The sequence below is a fragment of the Branchiostoma belcheri genome, unplaced genomic scaffold, assembly GCF_001625305.1.
Source record: "Branchiostoma belcheri isolate BF01 breed outbred unplaced genomic scaffold, Haploidv18h27 scaffold17, whole genome shotgun sequence".
In the NCBI taxonomy this organism is placed as follows: Eukaryota; Metazoa; Chordata; class Leptocardii; order Amphioxiformes; family Branchiostomatidae; genus Branchiostoma; species Branchiostoma belcheri.
The window spans coordinates 1,636,511-1,656,905 of NW_017803157.1; the positions used below are offsets into that span (position 1 = coordinate 1,636,511).

Sequence of the window (20,395 nt, forward strand, 5' to 3'; positions counted from 1 at the left end):
TTAGCGTAAAAAAAAACCAGTGCAGAAAAGAAAGCCCGATAAAAAAAAGCCTAAAAACGCGCCAAAAATAAACCAAAACCCAAACCTTTGCTTTGAGAGTACATAGCAGCGATAAACTGATTAAATGCGAAAACCCTAACATTTTGTCGATGATGATAAAGAAAGAATAACAAATTCCAGTTATAAGTTGTTTCGCTTGCGCATACTGTGGTAAAATAAAATTGTGTACGTATGACATACTAGTATGCGGTATCAAGGACAACGGATGTTTTCATTTTTAGTCGAGGATTGATTAACACTTTAGGTATTACCAAAGATATCTTTCTATTGTAGCAAAATATTTCTTAATCTTTTTTTTTTTTTTTGCATTAAAGTTAAGCTAACGCGGGCTTTCGAATTCGACGTCGATTTTCAATTTTCAGCTGCACTTTGAATTATGAACGCAAGGAGTCGCTGTACACACAACGTAGGCTACACTCAAAGTCAAAGACCGCTGTGACAAAATATGATCGATTTTTGTGGGTTTAATATTCTCCATGTTTCTTTCTATGCTGCTTTTGAATTTCTGCAAATTTTCTGTAATCAAGCGTTACGGTATAACGTTATATTTAGAAGTATTGCATCTGCTTGGAGAATTAACAGTCGTTTTCCGGCGGGGGTGTAGCCGGCTGTTGTGACGGCGTGTTGTCCGTGGCTACCCCACGTCAAGACAACAGGCCGCCCAGCGCACGATCCTCTCTCCACGCTCACTTCTCTCCAATGGACAACCCGCTAAACAACAGTCTACCCGCCATAGCCTGAGCTTTTAGTAAATCACGTCTGTATAAGGGGAAACAAATCGATCGGATAGAAAGTATACACTTCACGGAGAGGTTACGTACAAGGCCCGGCACGTGCATTTGAGAAGGGAACTCCAGAGGATTTTTGTTTCACGATCTCAAACGAGGTATTTTTCAACATAATATCCCCCAGGTTGTAATGATTAGCTGAGGTTGTTTATTATTTGAAGATCAACCTTCATCAGCGGCAATCCACGGAGATCTTTATTGACTGGCAGTGTCTGGGGAGGAAAAAGAAAAGAGACATTCGGCTGCTCGGTGGATTATTTTTGTGGTGGGACGATCAAGATTTTGGAAATTCGAACCCGCAAAAATTTCTGGTCAACTTGGCGAGGCTTGGCTTGGATTTGGCACTTCGTACATCGCAGACTCGTCTTACTAGTTTCTTCGGCCTGTCTACAACAATCACAAGAGCATCAACATTGTCTTGAAGACCTAGAGAAGACAGAAGATCGGCCAGTAAGGAGGGTTGCCGCCTGGATTGGAGAAGATTCGAACCCAGCATTCCTGATTCGCAGTCTGGGACGTCCGTGAAAGAAATCTTGTTTGTAGGAGATTCCCACCGGACAAGCTTTTTATTAGTCGGATGATCCACGGTTCCCAGACGCAGGAAATCTTCACAATTCGGCGTTCAGACTTTGTTGAGGGTGTTTCCAGGGGGATTAGCAGGTGAAAAAGCCGTTCTGGTACGCGATTGTGCCCGGTTTGTTCCACCAGGCGAGTCGAGAGGCACTCCACTCGGTCCTCAGACGCTATAGACGCATCTGGTGAGGTGAGTCGACTTGTAAACTTGCCCTCATTACCCCAGTCTGTTTATACAGCCAGAGTGTGTGTTCTCAGTGAATTATTCGGCCATATATCTCCTACATAAAGGAGCCTGAAAGTCGTTTAAATTTTTCAAACCCCTGTGGTTTTACCACGCAGTGTTTTTCACGGGCTTGCTTGGGAAAACATTTTAGAAACGTCTGGGGGGAAAATGACACCAAGATGCCATCATGACCCCAACATTTTGTTGTTTTTCTTCGCTTCGGTGTGAAAAAAAGATCAAATTTATATTTTTTTCCTCAGCCGTGACAGCTCAGTTTAGATATTTTTATGATTCCAATCAGTGTAAAACTCTGTGATCAATTACGTAGGGTTGAATTATTTATATTGATGAAACAGACACCGTAACAATGGATTATAGAAACCGTCACAAATCTCAAACTAACAACACTCTTTGACGCAACAATCTCTTCAAACACATCAAAAAGGAAACCCAGGCTCGCGATTATGTCGTGTTGTTTCTGAAAATAAGCTGAGTTTATAAACCTTATTGTGTGGAGGTGACAAACGTTTATAAATAAAGCCGCTTGTTGAGCAAGTTTGTGTGTCCGCGGCACAATGGAGAAAATCAGACTCTCCAAACATCCAGTCAACACCTGCAGCCTCTGGTAGTTTGTTGAGCAAAGTCAGACCACGAGAGCCGCCAAATCTGTAAGGAACCTTCACTCTTCACTTTCCTCACACTTTTGTGGGCCTACAGGTGGCGACAGGTGTCAGAATTGAGCCGTTTCTGGCACAGGTAACAGGTGCTAGCTACCTGTCAGCTCGAGCGGCCATTTTTGAGGGGTGAAATCAGGCCGATCGGGTTACCAAGTTACTGTACACAAAATGTGCGCCTTGCATGCCTGCCTTACTTGAGAGAAATCTCAGGCTTTCCTCGCGTATTTCTTACCTGTAACAGCAAACTTTCGTGTTTTTACAGTTCCAGTCTTCTAACTTCAGGAGTTAAGACGGTTCTAGAATGACAGGTGTGTTTATAAGAAGTGGAATGTTCAGCAGAAGCAAGCTGTGTTTTTTGGCTGGAGCCTTGGCAACCTTTAGGGCTGCCTTAAGTTAGTTCACACCCTAAGATTATAGTCTGTGCTATTTTAATCACCTTAAACAGATTAGTGTCAGCAATAACAATACATTCCTCAGGACTTGAAAACCATTATGAAATGTGTAAGTCAACCCACAGAAAGATTGAGTTGAATGAAAACAAACATGCACAAATTCTCATGTATTTTTTCTTCTTCTTCTGTAGATTTCAGCATGGGGCTCAGGTGACAAGACCAGGATTTTGCCGCGATGGAAAAATATGAGAACTTGGGTTTAGTGGGGGAGGGCAGCTACGGTATGGTCATGAAATGTCGGCACAAAGACACAGGACAACTGGTCGCCATCAAGAAATTCTTGGAAAGTGAAGACGACAAAATGGTGAAAAAGATCGCCATGAGAGAGGTTAGGATGCTAAAGGTGAGTTCTTTGACCTGAAAATTAACTTGTAGGACCTGTTAAATGGTTGTGTTGGTGTGGACTTGTGTTTGTTTAACGTAAAGCCTTTAGTCCCAAAGGCCTGAACAGCCTGGAATGAAGTTGTCAAGGAGTCTCACACATTAGAGGTGGTGTCTACAAGCATGAACATAGCCCCGGGCGAACTTAAACACATTAACCAGTGTACAACATGCACAGGGAAAGCACACAGTTCTCTAGGCAACCTAAACAGACCCTATGCTCCATTGTAGTATTACAGTGCTGTTCCAATGCAATTTCAGGGCAGCAAAACTGGGTTTTCAAAGTCAGTTTTCTGGTCATTAATGTAGTAAGTTGAATCAACCCTATCTTATAGCTTACAGGTATCTGTGAGGCAAAGATGTGATGTCACTGATGAAAAACGGTTGCTTGTTTTGTATCATAGGCAGCTGGTTCTAGCTATTTATGGGTGGTACCCAAAAAGAGACGCCTTACATATAGCTTGTTTTTATTTCAAACACTTCAAGTATGAAATAATGACGAATATTATTTTGTTTTGCCACCGTAAAATTGAAGCTTCATACCTTATTGACAGCAGAAAGTTTTTCTGCTGATACAAGCACATTGCTATCATATGTAGCTTTTGCAAGACATTTGGAGTAACTAACTATAAGACATTGTAAAAAAAAAGTTTTCCATCCAGAGTGAAATTTAAATTTTTTTTCGTCCGAGCAAATTGAAAGGGACAGAATATTCATTGAATACTATCTGAAGTGCACAGAGAAATATGTCTAAGTTATTCTTCATCATGAATCACTATAACAAGCAATCACAAAAAAATATGATTGACAGTGTTAACAGAAGGCAGATTCATACAAATTCATATCTTTATTATCAGAAGAAATAGTGTATTATATGTACTTACGAAGCTTTTCAGTCAACAGCACTATTACTATTAGTATTAGGATATCTATGCTTTAGCCCTTGTAAGCTTGTTTTCAAAAGAGTTTGTGTGCAAGATAGTATATAAAGGAAGCTGATACCGGCTTGAACATTATGTATACACAACCAGGACACTGCAGAGGGCCAGCTTCTTTTCTTGGGATAAACACTCTTTTATGAACTGTTATCTTGACCATAAAGCACTCGAGAGCCGCGTAAACTCCCATCTTTTGGACCTGTTTACAAAACTCCCCAGGTCATTGTGGTATTGTGAGAGGAAGTCATGCAATCTCACCCACAACAACTGCTGAATTATGGCTCCCAGTCTTATAAATTATCTGCAAATGAGGCATTGTCATATCTGTGTGCTACCAGAACAAAAGACCGCCACACCGTACGCTATCTTATCAGGAATCTAGAAACGGTAAAGCCAGGTTATGGAGTAGCGAGGCCAGTTGTTTACTTCAGTTTTAGACTGGACACAATGAAATGGTTTTGTTGCCAGGTAAACTTGGGGTGGGGTGGGGGTGTCGTTTGGGTGTAAAATTAGGTGTGAAAATGGACTTCATAAGACAAAATACTTGGTTTTTAGCAAAATTTGTCCAATTGCTCACCACACAAGTAATGTAAAATATATGTACCACAGATAATACTTTAACTTTTTTAAGACCATTCTTTTAAAAACTTCCTATACAGGTGCAATCTTCAAGCAGAGGTTTGGGTTTTGGCTTATTTTTGGCATGTTTTTAGGCTTAGTCTTTTTTGCACTGGAATTGGGGGTGAAAAAACATTCCAGTCACATACTCACTCACTCACTATCAAAAAAGAAACCCCAATAAAAAGCCTAAAGATACCCCTAAATCCAAACCTCTGCTTGGAGAGTAATACAGGTGAACTCGTAGAAGCCAGAGGACCATAAGCTACCTTAGATTATTTGCTTGAGTTACACAGTGATAATCAACTCTCCATTGACTGATTACTATGTCACCATCCTAATCACCAAAAATCTATTTAATCTGTTATAAGCTCCAATCTCTTCAAGATACTACCCCAATAGCCAATAAACCAACCCCCCCTCTAGGGAAATTTCTAGAGTACTTACTGAAAACAGAGGGAATGATATCGAAAGTGATACATTATTATTTGACATTATGTCTGTGACAGGTTGTGAATTATTTAGTGAATTTTTTTAGATGATTGGCAGCATGAATTTGTAAGGCCTAATGTATATTTCGGAAGCTTTGTGTTCATTCAGTAATGTAAATTGGAAGTAGTAAATTAAAGCCTTTGAGTTATAGAACAGTGACTTGAAATATTCTGTAGCAAAAATTGAAAAAAAAAACAGAACATGTTTCTGTATAATATATATACATATAATGTATTCAGTGCTGAAAATACTTTCCGCAATACTACTAGTATATGATAATAGAATAACTGGGTAATACATGTACCCATGTTTAACTCGAGCAAAGTTGCAAGCCCTAAAACGATTTCTTGCAATCTCAAAGTCAATTTAATCATATTTTGAGCAGATACATGTAACATCATACAAAGAGGAATGCATACTATTATTAGATAATGATGATTAGTAATTAAGACAGTGTTATTACGACTAGACTTAAGTATTTTAAACATAATATCAGAACTGATTCAGAAGATGCACTCCTACAAATTGATATTGGTTATTATATCAGATTACTTTGTGTTCTTCGTTATTGTAAATTTTGTAACAACTTGACAAATTAACCCTCTGGGACATGAATGTCAATAGAATTTAATTTTCTTATTTATTAACACATATCAATGAATCATTGCCATGATAAATGGGCAATTGTACAATACAACTCCCAAACCAAAGGATATGTAATGTAAAACATTTTAACTACATCAATTGTAAAGTCCAAATTGGATATTCAAATTTTTAAAAGTGGCACCTGTGAATCGCATTCGAATTACTCTATGGAACATTTGGAAGCCTGTGCGATAACTGGATAGAAGTTAGAACCCACTGTGATCGGGCTAGTTATTTTTATTCCTAACACCTGTATCAAACACTGGGTTAGAGGTATGACATAAAGCAATTACCTGATGTTGACCTTTTCATATAGACTGTCATTTGCAGGTGTAACATACATTTCATAATTTTCTAAAACATACTTGGCTGCCAACTCTAGAAGTGCAGGAGAAATTCAAGCTCTGTCATCTCCAATTTGGAGCATCTACCAACCACCTGTCCATCTCCCTTCATCACCCTATTTAGTAGTTAACAGTTACCTATTACAATCTCAATTTACTCTTTTAATACCAGTGTTGATAAAACCGTCTATTTTCTATTGTTCTGGCGGAACCCATGTTGCCTAGTATTAGCCTCGGCGTGTCAGACCGTTCTTTTGTTGTCCTTTCGATCAATGGGGGTCGGTTTCCAGCAGGGAAGAAAGAAAAGCCGCACGAAAGACGCAGCGAGCTTGCTAGGACCGCTTTGTGGTGCGTTCAGCCGTGGCCCACTGTTAAATTCCACGGAAGTGATCACTAATGGTTTTGATTGTCGTCCACGGATCAATTAAGTTCTAATCTTCAAACCTATTGATATAAACTAACCCGGGAGAATAATGGAGTGGTCCAAACAGTTTTGTGTAATTTATGCATCAGTTTGTCAGTATAAAAGAATACAACTGTACAGGCTCAGTATAAACTATTATGAGCCAAAACTTGTTTTGCGAAAAGAAATAGAAAGTAAGTATTTAGAGCCCTGTAGCAAGTAATACTCAATTATGAAATGAAAGGACTATGGACCTTTTGAATATGATTGTAGAAATCAACACGTCCCATTAACCAACCATTTGATTGTGAATGGCCTAATACAACTGTCACAAACATAGGCAGGACACATATATTATATAGAGTTGTAACCATTATTAATACAGATTCTAATGGCCCATTCTTCATATTTGAGAGTGTTTTTTTGTTCGTATTGTTTATGTATTGCCGTGCTGAATAGCCCTAATTTGTTATCCGAGACTTGACACATAAGAACTTGATGAAACTCTTTAAGGATCCTTTCTAAGCCGCAAGGATAAGAAAGAAAGGGACATTGGCTTGTGCTTGTAATCCTAGACCCCTCTCCACACCTTTGTGCCGGTTACGCCGTCGGGTGTTTGTGTCTGCTTGACCCTCGCCCTGGTCGATTACACGAGCGTTTCTCGTTACCAACATGACTCAACCTTCCTTCACAACAGCACAAGCCGAAAATTGTTCTTTCCGCTAAGCTAACACTAGGGTTAGGACTGCAGTTTATAGAGGAGTCTTTCCGTAAACAGGTTAGATATTACAAACAAGAAGTATTTTGTCTGTGGTTGGGTCCAAACCATGCCAGTACAGTCAAGCAAGGAATCAAAGTTTACCTGATCAAATAAAGATTGCAGGTGTGCGCTTTAGGAAATGTAAATAAAGGGCAGTGTGTGCACGCTGGCTGCATGTAAGCAAATATGGGGTTGTGTAGCATAACAGCAGAGCATTCAGCTCAGAACCAGGTCCCGGGTTCGAATCCTGCCTAGTCTCCAACCTTGTGCCCTTGGGAAAGGCACTTAACACGACTTTCCTCACTTATAATTATACATGTATATACATGTAGGTGTATGTGGATTTTCATAATTGGCTGTATTGACTGTCAATTGGCCTGTCAAGTGTAAAAGAAATACTAGTCTAGTCAAGTCTAGTTATGGTCTCCGAACATTTGTAGTGTGATACATTAATGCATGATGCTTCCTAAGTTTAACTGGTGCAGGTAAAACTTGTCTGGTGCAGGTAATTTCATTTGGAACTTGCACCACCTGTTAGATTACTGTACAGTAAGTTCCTTGCTAAGTAACTCAACCAAAAGTTGTACAAAAGTTCTCAGTAATGATTTAATACATGTACATCGTCATCTAAGGAAGGTTGCTGGAAATGTTTGCTGATTCCAAACTTTGGCTTGAGTAGAAAAGAACTCAATTTACAGTATTTACATATAGCAGCGTGGCAGCGGTTCGAGTTGTTTGAAAGTTGAAAGCATGACACTGGCTACGCGGACTCAAAGGTTAACAATGTTTGGCATACCAACTTGCCATGTTTGAACAACGTCTTATCCACATGTATGTATACACAACCTTGGTCATTACTCTACCTGTGGCCCTACCAACAGTTTAGTAAACTTCTTGATTTAACTTCACTTTATCACAATCAGGGCCATGTATGTGGGTTTATGTCCTTATTTAGATCTTCTGTCATCAAGTTATTTGCTTTTGGTTAGTCCACCTCAGTTTTAAGACATTTTAACTTCAATCTACAGCAAGCGGCCATCATAAAATCAGAGGGCTGGATAGTAGGAGGAAAACTTAATTGTGACAGCATTTAGTCTAAAAAGCTGAGTGCACCAAGGCATCACCCTGGTCCTCAGGCATTGTTTTCACAAAAAAAATGTTTTTCCAGTTAACCATATTTTGTAAAAATCCAAGAACCAACGAATCAAATTGGTGTGGATTGTTCAATGAAACAAGAACCTTTAAAGTTTCTCAGCATTATTTTGTTTTCATTGCCAGATTCTTGCCTGAAAGTTTAAATGCTTCCAGACAAGTTTTCCTCACGCACATGGCCTTTGAACTTCTAATGTTCCCATGGAGATACTAACAACACAGCGCATGGATGATAACCTGGTGTTTGCACCGGTTTTCTGGGTCAGGGAAACCTACGTGCTTGAGCAGCAGTGTATACATGTAGTGCAGTGTACTGGTTCACTGGAACTAGTTCCAGACTTGTAAAAAATGTTTAGGTTCAAATCTAAAAAAAACTGAACGTCTGGAACTAGCTCCGGACTTACAAAAAAAATCATGTCACATTCCTCTTTTTTTCTAAATCACCTGAAATCTGCAATTATAGAAAAAAAATGAAGAAAACATTGCCATTGAGCATCATCAAGTGTCGGCCTCCGTAAAAAAATATATGTGGCCACAGTTTTGCACAGACGTGCCCCGTAAACAAATATCTTGCTTCTAAACCCTGGTAGTGCAGTGCTCGCTGCGGTAAAGATGCCCCATTTTCCATTGGGAAATTTCGCTGGGAAGTCCCATATTTTGTATAGAAACTAAACCTCTGGACTTGAACCTGAACATGGGTTTAGGTAAGGCTTTTAGCTAGGATTTTTTTGTTGGGTGTCCATTTTTTTTATTGTATGCTATGCAGCAAAGACGTGCGGAGTGCAAGCTTTTTAGGGGGGCTTTTTTTAAATTCATAATGCTCTCAAACACTACTTTTTGCATTTTTAGGTGCACATTTTGAGGAATTTCAGTTTTTTTCCTTCAGTAAACCATCATTTTTGTATTTATAGTAAGGCTGAAGGGAGACATGTGTGCATGGCAAGGGTTGGGAGTGGAAAAAATAGGGCGTCTTTAGGGTGTCCTACCAAAAAGTAGGCCTATAGGGCGTCCAATTTCTTAGTATTTTCAGCACAGGGCGTCCAAAAGACACCCTGGACACCCCCTAGCTAAAAGTTTAGGTACACAGCACTAATGGTGCACAAGAAAAGTCCACAGAAACTTGGCATCCTTTCATGGGAATCTAAATATGTACCACACAGCAGACATGTACACTGGTGTCAGGAGTATTGTACGTAGTGTATTTAACCATGTCTATAAGTCAATAAAGGTTACAATTATATGGCCATTCTAGACAATGGAATATAAAAGACTTACTATGTAGCCTGGCAAGCAAGACCGGGCAAGCAACCCGGCATGATGATGATGTTGTACATTCTAGAATATTTATTGAATAATTTCTGAAAGAAGCAATATGAATGTTTAAGTAAAATCTTTTTTATGTGTGCATGCAGTTTCTTGAAATTGTATTCTTGAAGCCAATTATTACAGATAGGCAAAAGTGGTTATTATCTTACACTTTTAAGTTACAGGTGTTATTGTATTCATTACTTCATTGACGATGGCATTGTTTCTTTGTTTTCCAGCAACTACGTCACGAAAACCTTGTGAATTTGATAGAAGTTTTCCGGAGAAAGAAGAGACTATATCTAGTATTTGAATTTGTGGACCACACAGTTCTAGACGATCTAGAACGATATCCAAACGGACTGAACGAAACTCACGCCAAGAGGATATTGTGGCAAGTGTTGAAAGGAACAGAATTCTGCCATAATCACAACGTAAGTTGCCTTTCTATTGTTACCATAGTAACAGTATCTTAGCAACCGATGGAAGAAACCATTATACATTCATAGGAGGGGGTCAGTTGTATACTTAGTAGTAGTAGCGTTCTCAAATTTACGATACAGGCTTTCGAGCACTTCCATGTTGATATAACTACACATGTAGTTTGGTTACTAGGTTAACAAGTACCTAACAGCTTAGCAACTGGTGGAAGAAACCATTATACATTCCTCACTGATTCATAGGAGGGGGAGTTGTATACTACTAGTAGTAGCTTTTTCAAATTTATGATACAGGCTTTTGAGCACTTCCATGTTGATATTACTACACGTGTACAGGGCTCGAACTTAACTTTTTTCCCTACTGTCCCAGAACTGTCCCAAAAATAAATTCCAACTGTCCCAAAGTGAGGATTGACTGTCCCAAACTGGTTTTCAGGAAGTATGTATTACAACAACAATAAAGCTGAGTCAGAGAACAGTATTGCTGTGTAAGCTAATTGTCAATTGAAATAAACACAAAATCAACTCAAATTGAAACTTGTCTTGGCTGGTTTATTGTGCCGACAAATGTAACAAAGACAAGCCAAAGTTCTTTTCAAACTTTCCTTCCACTTGTTATGTGTAGGCTACAGTAAGTGGCCCCTGTAAAGTGTGCATACTGCATGCTGCACACTGCAGTAATATATATTATACTGTATGTATTACAATTCACAAATATTTACATGTTTAAATGTTTTACATTTCAAGCCCCCCTCCCCCCTTCCGTCGGCGCATCCCTCTTTCGTACCGGCCGTACGATCTGGAGGCTGACACTCAGTTGTTGAAACCACGCCGTCAGACTGAGATGATCCTGAACGTCTTTGAGGATCGACAGCATTGACTGCATTCGACTCCGGGGCCGCTCGCGGCGAGGAGAAAAAAAGAGGAAATTTTCCTCTGTGCCATGCCGGCCATGACTCTCAAATTTTCTGATTTCGGCTGTTTTCGGCATTCCATTCGTCATTTCGCGGGAAACTAGGCGAAGTTTACCGAAAGACACCGTACATTCCCGAGCTTTGCCGGTTCACTATATTTGGCATTGTCAGCTGATCTCCCGAGCATCTCCGGAAATATCCGAACATTAAACAGTTACAGTTCGCCATATATGGCAGATGCCTTGATTGGATGGAAGCTGTGATTGGTTGAATGTTGTTTACATGGATAGAATGTCTGGGAACTGGCGTGGGAAAGTGGCGCCAAGGCGGCGGGCTGCAATAGATCAAAGGCGATGGGCGGGGCGACAAAATAGTGGCCACATGCGTACACGGGTGCCACACGCGCTGCTCAGCTGTGTGTATATCGAATTCGGCGGCTTTTGGTGAGGCCCAAAAATGGGTTGCGCGCCTGACAAACGTATGAACGGCTGACATTTTGATTGTGAATGTTCGTTATTTTTCCAGTGTCCCAAAAATGTCCCAAAGTGATTTTTCAGTTGTCCCGGCCGAAATTTTAGTGGCCAGGGGACATCGGGACATCGTTAAGTTCGAGCCCTGGTGTAGTTTGGTTACTAGGTTAACAAGTACCTAACACTTACTGGGGGGTAGTCTCATATCTGGTAGACGTTGGTCAAACATGTCTGTCAATAGAAATTCTGTTGTCTCCTATCTTTTGGCTGTTTGCCTGAGCTGGTTGTTTACACTTTAGGTGGGGGAAAGTCAGTAAACTGTCTCTGTGTACATTTCTCCACATACAAGTGGTTTTTAAATAAGCTGGTGAACTTTGAGTGAAGGGGCGTGGGCAGTACGTAGATACGGCTCGCCTTATTTGGTTTTATACTATAGTACACAACCAAAGGGGAAGGGGAGAGATTTAGAAATTTTCATCTAAAGTTATAACCAGAAACTTCATGGGTATCTCACCAAATATGCCCGGAAATCACTATATAGAGTTTAAGTTTACAAAAGTCTGGTGGAGACTACAATTTCCAAGAAATCAGGACAAAAATTTTTGACAAATCCAAATTTTTTTATTTTTTATTTTTTGTGACAAACCTAGCTTATTTCAAGAAACGAGCATTTTTGGAATTTAATGTACAAATTTCTTTCTACTCGTTCCTTAGATCATCCACAGAGATATCAAACCAGAAAACATCCTAGTTTCCAAGTCAGGGATAGTCAAGCTGTGTGACTTCGGTTTCGCGCGGACGTTAGCCGCGCCGGGAGAGGTCTACACGGACTACGTCGCCACGAGGTGGTACCGAGCGCCGGAGCTGCTAGTAGGGGACACCAAATATGGCAGGTAAGTCACATCAGAGCCACCTCAGACATATATATATCTAGTGCTGCATACCGGTTCACTGGACTTGGATCTGGACTTGTAAGAATGTTTAGGTTCAAGTAAAAAAAAAACCTACAAGTCACGAACCGAGTCCGGACTTATTACCATAAAGACCATTTCACATACCCCTTTTCTTTCCAAACCACCTAAAACCTTCCGTAGATTGTAAAATCTTTGCTGCAAAATGAAGAAAACATTGCCTTCGGGCATCGTTAAGTGTCGGCCTCCATGTTATGTTGCTAAAGTTTCACCCAGACAACATTGCAAGGTTGCCAACATGCAATTTTGTACATGTATATGCCATGGGTTTAGGTCCAGACTTACAAGTCCGGAACTGAACCTAAACCTCTGGACTTGAATCTGGACCTGAACCTAAAATTGGATTTAGGTATGCATCACTATATATATCTGAGTCATAATCTGACATTTGCTATACATCACTTTATGTTTGTGGAAGCCCAAAAAGATGTAAAATGGACTTCAACATTTGTGGGTGCTACATTAAGTCCAGATTGATTGTGCAAAGATTTGTGTGGCTGCTTTTACCTATTCAAGCATATCTTCATTAATGTCCCTTTTGTGCCACCTTGGTGCACTCGCATCGTACTAATGAGGATTTTGACCAGATTTGACAGATGTGCATTTAGGTGTATGTGGATTTTAATTCTGCATTGACTGTTGCCACCTATGAAGAAAAAAAGGAAAAATAGTAATGGTTCTTGAGCAGTTTTTAGTAGTATCCATACTTCTTAAATTCTGAGTGGTGCAGGTGAAATTTGTCTGGTGCAGGTGATTTTCAATGTCAGAAAAAGGTACCTCAAGCACCGTAGAGGTTTGAAATCCCTTATTTCTTGTTTTTTACAGGGCTGTTGATATCTGGGCGGTTGGTTGTCTGTTAGCCGAGATGTTGACGGGAGAGCCTCTGTTTCCAGGGGACTCCGACATCGACCAACTTTACCACATCACCAAGTGTTTAGGTAAGTGCAGTGTAAAAGTACTAACATCAACAAGAAAACAAAACAAGGTAGTAACAACAAAGAGAGAAAAAAGAAGTACAGTACATAATGAGCTGGTGTACAACTCAAATAAAACGACTTGTCTGCAAAATAAGTTGAAAATCACATCAAATATTTTACAGTTGTTGACAAGTAACAAAGGAGAGTTAATGCTCCTGAGTATGAAGTAATGTCAGTGATCACCTAAACTGATTCAAGATCACTTCCACTTTCATTCACTTCAGGAAGACTGGAGATTGAAGCACACTCATGATCAATACATCACAGTTAATTACTTCTTCAACACAGTAATTCACCCTGACACAGACAGACACAAGATGTTCCAATTAGGCCTAGGGAAAAAAATGCTTTTTTTTCCTGCTTCCCGACCGACCCTAGAAAAACTGCCTACCCTAGCCTTTTTTGTGTGTGTCTGTGTGTGTGTGTGGAAGCCTGCAAATTTTTTTGAGCTGATTGACCTTTTGTACCTCCATAATCTGACACCTGAGTGATGAAACGTTGTAAAATCGGTTTTACAACATTGACATTGAAAATATCAAGTGTATTGAATATGTTGGATCACTATATAGAGGTCACCAAAGTCTAAGGAAAAAAGAAAAAAAAGATTATCCCTATCTACCGACCCTAATTTTTTTCAGGACTAAAACATGAAATGCAGCATTTTTCCTAGGCCTTTGGCCACACCAATTTGATTTCTTGGTTAACGGATTTTTGAAGAAAAATAATGGAGCGGGAGGGCGAAAAAAATAAAAAATAAAAACAGGCCTGGGCATCCTATTATGGCCCAAAATGGTACGATAGGAGCCATGAAGTCAACATACCATGCTGGTTCAAAATTTAAACAATGAATTTTGAACTTTTAATGATGCCACTGCATTGAAAGATGGAATAACTGTAACAACTAGGAAGAAAAGTACTGTTTTCAACTGTTCAGGGCAAAATATGAGCATTTTGCACCCAATTCTGAATTTTTATTTTTATTTGCAAGCAGAAAAAAATGAAGCGGGCGAATCCGTTAACCAAGAAATTAAATTGGTGTGGCCTTACCCAAGCCTTGATTGGATGCGCTCATGTTGTTACAGTGCAAAGCAGACATATTGATGTCACATTGACGTCATACGACCAGGCATGATCTATGAGCAGCTGTTTTTAGCATGTCTAATCAGCTTCACTTCCTGAAGCCCTTTGAGGGTTTATGAAAGGCAGTGTGGCAGCTGCTGTCAAAGCAAGGATACAAGGATAATGAAAAAATGCACTGTACTGGGGTACTAAAAAGAATAACGAAAAAAATGCACTGTACTGGGGTACTAAATTAAAAACGAATAATGAAGGCTCCTGAAAAGAATGTAAACAAACAGCGGTTTTCTTTTGGGTATCTTTGGCAATTTCCAACATGTTTTTGCGGCGCAATGACGATCTTTTACTCCCCAAATGTCATTATGAAGCCGGGTAGGCTTATAGCGCAAGAAAATGTGTAAAACAACGATGTTTGAAATAGTGAAAATCTTACATAATATCGCTTTAATGGTTGTGTTTCCCTCCCTAGGAAACTTGACCCAGAGACACCGAGAGATTTTCCACAAAAACCCGCTCTTCGTCGGGATGAGGTTACCTGAGGTCAAGGACGTTGACCCGGTGGAAAAGAAGTTTCCCAAGGTCAACCCGATGGCCGTGGACCTCATGAAGGTCAGGACTGAAGAACATCTTAATATTATATTAATAATCTTAATATTATATTAAAGACATACAAATCAATTTCGGGGCAGTAAACCTGGACTCAATTTTCTTGTCATTTTCTTAATGTAGTGTACTGATGTCTGTGAGGTAAGAATGCGATGTTGATGACAGAACGTATGGTAGGCTGGTTCTAGCTTTTTATTGGTGGTACCAGAAAATAGAGGGACTCCTCATGTAGCTTGGTTGCTTCATGTACGAGATGATGACAAAAATATGCTAAGAAATGGCAGGAAATGTCAATATTTATAAGGCAGATTTCGTCATCCAGAATATCTTTTGCTTTGCCACCCTGAAATTGTATTTGATGACTTAACATATTACGTGTCATTCTTATTCCATAATTCTACCATTGCTGTAAGACTAAGAGTTACTGACTTGCCTTTGCCCGTGGTGTTTTTAGCAATGTCTCCAGCTGGATGCAAACGACCGTCCCAGCGGCACTCATCTGCTCAAGCACAAGTATTTCCAGAAGGACAACTTTGCTGAGAAGATTCAGGCTGATCTCAAGTCCAAAATACAGAAGGTATAACAACATAAAATAACACCAAACGACTTGTTACACCTAGCCTTTAAATGCATATCTAAATCCAATCATTGTTTAAAACTATCTAGTGATAATGCCCCTTCTGTATTTGGTGACAGTTCAAGAAATTTAGTCCATGCTTTCAGATAGTTCTAGAAAAAATGAGCTTTTAATTTCAATCCTTGGTTGTACTTGAAGGTCTTTTACACTAACAAGAGGCAAATTGCATCTTAAGGATGGCATTTTGACAACAATCAGTACACAACTCTAACTGAGGGTTATTTTTCTTGCCACGTAGGAATACCAGAACAATCCACTGCTGAGTAAGGAAGAGTCAGCAGACGGGGAAGGAGACAGAAAAGCCAAGAAGGCGAAAAAGAACAAGGAGAAAGAAAAGGAGAAAGAGAAAGAGAAGGAGCGGGAAAAGGAAAAGGAGAAGGAAAAGGTAGATATTTTATCTATGAGTTTCTCTCAAATCTATGGAACATTTATAGCTCCCAACAACTGGGAAAATGTTAGCTTTTGCATGAGGCTGGCTCAGCTGACAGTGTGAAATATTATAGATTACTGTTTCAGTAGCTCTAGATAAAGGTGGAAGAGTCAGAAGAGACCTCTTGTGTCTGTTACATGTACTGCATACAATGTTGCACCATTTGCAAAGTAAGGTGTGTAATACTATGTGTAAGTCGGATCAAGATGCACATTATGACAATTTAAACAGCAAAGATAAAAGGAACAGAAAGCAAATGAAAAATGTGAAGAAAAGGAGAATTATATCAATTTTCTTGCCTCAGTCTTTCGGCTGGTAACTAATAAAAACAAAAATCATTCCTACAGGATGATCACCAAGATTCAAAAGAGAACAAGGAAAGCAAGACGACAATGAAGGATGCCGGCGTCCACGACAAGCCCAAGAAAAAGCTTTCCGAGGGGGAAAAGTTCAACAAGAAAGCCACGCCACCCCCTAAGAAAAACACCCCACCCCCCCAGAAGTCCACCCCTCCCCCCCACACCACCGCGGCAGCAACGAAAACAACGGCGGCCTCGCACACGGAAGCCAAACCCGCAACTCAGACTGCTGTGACAAAAGACGTGTACAGAGTCACGGATAACACGGACGCAGAAAGCGTGGTAACCGTGCACACGGACTCCCCGCGCGTGCCTGGGCACCACGGGTCCATGCTAACTACGCCCATTCCCCCCATTCCCGGTCAGGGCACCAAAATGAGCCATAGCTACGCGGCAAACGTGGCGTCAACTCTCCAGAGCCAAGCCTCCATCAACAACTTGAGCATGGGGATGGGCGGAGGCATGTCGACAGGGCCACCACCATTGAGGTAGGTTATAAGGACAGTAAACTAGTTATAGACAAAAGGTGTATAGTCATAGATGAAACGGGACGTCATCATCGAAATCGATGGACAGCCTTAAGCAATAGTTAAAGAGTTCAAGCTTTGTTCCAACACAAAAGGTAAACTCACCACCACCACTCTGCATTTCAAGTTGGATGGCACTTGAAATATTAAATTTTATTTCTTACATGCATTGTGGTTCATGGACCACATGTTTCTCCCCCAACTTACCAAATGGGATCATTTTAACTTATGTTCCATTTTTTTTGTGTTCTGAAACTGTGCTCTTCTTTCACTTAGTGCTTGGATGAGGGATCTGAACAATATGAGGTACATGATATACATGGAGACTTTGTACTGTGCTCTGTTCTTTCTGTCGTGGCTTTGGTTTACATTTCCTTTTGTTGGTTATAAGTGGTCATTCTGTTTTCTTTACTGTATATTTCTCCCTTTTCCAGAGACTAGTTGTGTTTTCCTTTCAATTTGATTGCATTTCACCTGTTTTCTTTTACTGTTAAAATGCATAGGTGCTGCAGTACTACTTCTAAGTGCTTGGTGGTGCTCTTAAATGGAACTGAATGCTCTAGTAATGCTGATAAACCTGATAGTAGTTTTCTTTCTCCCTAACAGAAGCACTCGTATTTAGTCCTTGTTTATTTCACTAACCATGCCTTTTGAATGTGTAAAAGCAAATTTGAAGTGATATAATTGGGTTGTGTTTTAATTTCTCATCAATGATTCGTTTTTCTTTTTTTTTCAGAGTAAATGAGAAGAAGAAATCCCACAATCCCTACAAAAAGCCAGCGCAGGCCCCTCCTCCTCCAAACCACCACAGCACCACCATATCAGGAGGCTCCCAGGTGAGAAAAGGAAATCAAAACAGTTACCATGTTCTGCTGAGCCTTAATTTTTTTTCTCAATTTTGTTTGATGTAACATCACACCGGAGGCACAGCAGTCCTAGGGGGATCCAGTACTCCCTGGGAAAATGTTCAAACCTTGACTCTCTGAAATGCTATTTCCCGCATTTTGTGAAGAAAATCTCTTTCCATATCCTTACATAACAATTTTTGTCTGTCAAAGATTTATTCCAAATACCGAAATTTGAGCACTGGGGTGTCAATGATTTTGCACTGAATGAAATTAATGGCAAGATTTGTTTTCTTTTTCATGCCAAGGGACCGTTCCATTCCAAGTGCAATTCCCAATACTGAATTTTGTGCCCTGGGGTGTCTGCATATCTATGATCCTAAAATGGTTCCATGATTTTGCAGCAAATTGACTTTTTTTTTCTTTTTTCGTGCCCAGGGCCCGTTCCAAGTGCAGTTTGAGAAAAGTGCTCTCCACGAGAAACGGGAGACCGCACAGAAGAAGAAGTCGAAGACGGACGATCTTGCCAGCACAAAGCTCGAGAGGGATTACTCCACGTACTCAACACAGACCACACAGCTTCCACAGCTGAGGGGGACCGACAGTCAGCTGCCGCACCTCAAGGGTGCTGAGAGGGCTGAAGGTGGGACATTTGTATAGAATAAAGAGCATTTTTACACAACCAGGAGGTTTATTAAGCCGACGTTTCGGTGACCATCTGTCATTTTTCTCGTGGCAATTCTGTGTGTGCGTGCATGCATGCGTCATGTGTGATGGTGTATGTATCAGTGTTAGCGGATAGTGTTCAGCACCAAGGACAGGGATGTGTGTGTCAGTGTTAGTGGATAGTGTTCAGAACCAAGGACAGGGATGTCTGTGTCAGTGTTAGTGGATAGTGTTCAGCACCAAGGACAGGGATGTGTGTGTTAGTGTTAGCAGATAGTGTTCAGCACCAAGGACAGGGATGTTTGTGTGTGTGCATGTTTGTGTGTGTGTGTATGTTTGTGCATGCGTGCGTGTGTTGATGTATTGGGATATACACAGGTACATCATACATGTACAAGTCTGGAATGTCATGTATAGTTTGTTTTCAAGAAAATCCTAAGACTTTTGTTGTACTTTTTCCAGGTAAAACAGCGAAGGAGCACAAGAAGGATAAGAGTAAGAAGGTGACCATCCCTCACATTGCCAACATTGACCCTTTCCACACACAACAAACCTCACATAGCCAGGTAAGAGCTACTCTACTGTACGGCTTGTACTTGCCCCTGATAATCTTGGTCTTTTTTTGCAACTCTATGCCAACTGCACAACAACAATAGTATACATGTATTATGCACCAAAAAACACAAGCAACTGGATATGATTTTGGAAACAGACGTTTTATGTAGCATCCACTACTTTTCGTCAGTGACACTGGAGATGTCTCAGAAACAGCAGGTTTTTAAATGATTGATTGATGATTTATTGAATATTTGACTATTTCCAAAATCATATCCAGTTGCTTGAGTAACTGTTTTTTTTTGGCATATCGTATTTCCTGAATGTCTAACTTTATCGATGAATGTTGTATAGTGAATTAATGAAACATAAGATTTCAGTTTTAATTTTTTTTCTCTCACAGCATCGGCCATCGTCAGATTCTCCCACTCACGAAGAGGTGAGTAAAACTGCAGGACACGGAGAATCCAACCTACCGTGGGTGTAATGAGCATGCTGCCCACCCCCGCGGACCAACATGGTGCTGGCCATTTCAACCCAGTGGAATGTTCCATTATGACTTTGTAGGTAGAGCACATCCAACAGGAGCTGAGAAAAAAAGTGTGTGCTCTTCCTGTAGAATTATATATCTGAAATATTGCAATTCCGTACAGGAAATATTGTCAGCTGCTATGTACAGATTCTACTGTTAATCTGTGAAAACTCTAAAGCAGAAAGCGTAATGACAATCATGTGTACTCTATGCACAGTAGGATAAAAGCCATGGGTTAAGACTCGCTTAATTCCTTTTTTTTTTGCTCCCATTATTTAGAAGTAGCAGTATGAAGGTGCAAGTCCTTTCTTTGGGGGGGGGGGGTGATCTCAGAAGTATTACAGCATCCAGAGATAGTGATGTACCATGGGAACAGTTGTACATCTTTGGCGAGTTTGTTTTGCCAGAGTTTGCCAGAGAAAATTGCAAAGTCCTATAAGATGCTTCAAACCTTGTCATATCCCACTTACATATCTCTCTCATAATATTCTAATATTCAATTTCAAAATTGCTCTGTTTGTCCTATAAAGCAGTACAGACAATATTAAGTGTTGATCCAGGAGAATTCCTTTTAT

General features: G+C 40.2%; 1 protein-coding gene and 1 long non-coding RNA gene across 2 annotated transcripts; both read left to right on the forward strand.

Annotated features, from left to right (window-relative positions):
* Window positions 1-681: 681 nt before the first annotated feature.
* On the forward strand, window positions 682-18,161 carry LOC109466578 (cyclin-dependent kinase-like 4). Its single transcript, XM_019764309.1, has 12 exons — window positions 682-1,611; window positions 2,908-3,119; window positions 10,054-10,248; window positions 12,353-12,531; window positions 13,435-13,547; window positions 15,133-15,272; window positions 15,724-15,846; window positions 16,145-16,291; window positions 16,684-17,183; window positions 17,499-17,528; window positions 17,959-18,058; window positions 18,147-18,161. The coding sequence occupies exons 2-12, from the start codon at window positions 2,952-2,954 to the stop codon at window positions 18,159-18,161; spliced, it is 1,710 nt and encodes a 569-aa protein (XP_019619868.1). The 5' UTR covers window positions 682-1,611; window positions 2,908-2,951.
* A 341-nt stretch (window positions 18,162-18,502) lies between these two features.
* On the forward strand, window positions 18,503-20,159 carry LOC109466791. Its single transcript, XR_002140040.1, has 3 exons — window positions 18,503-18,710; window positions 19,196-19,299; window positions 19,692-20,159. It is a non-coding gene; the product is annotated as an uncharacterized LOC109466791 (long non-coding RNA).
* Window positions 20,160-20,395: the final 236 nt, after the last annotated feature.

What these genes read in the sequence shown, in the direction of transcription:
- LOC109466578 (XM_019764309.1), top strand. Translation starts at nt 2,952, where the DNA reads ATGGAAAAATATGAGAACTTGGGTTTAGTGGGGGAGGGCAGCTACGGT. An exon ending in AATTCTGCCATAATCACAAC is followed by an intron (nt 10,249 to 12,352) that starts GTAAGTTGCCTT and finishes CTCGTTCCTTAG; the next exon opens with ATCATCCACAGAGATATCAA. An exon ending in TCAAGTCCAAAATACAGAAG is followed by an intron (nt 15,847 to 16,144) that starts GTATAACAACAT and finishes CTTGCCACGTAG; the next exon opens with GAATACCAGAACAATCCACT.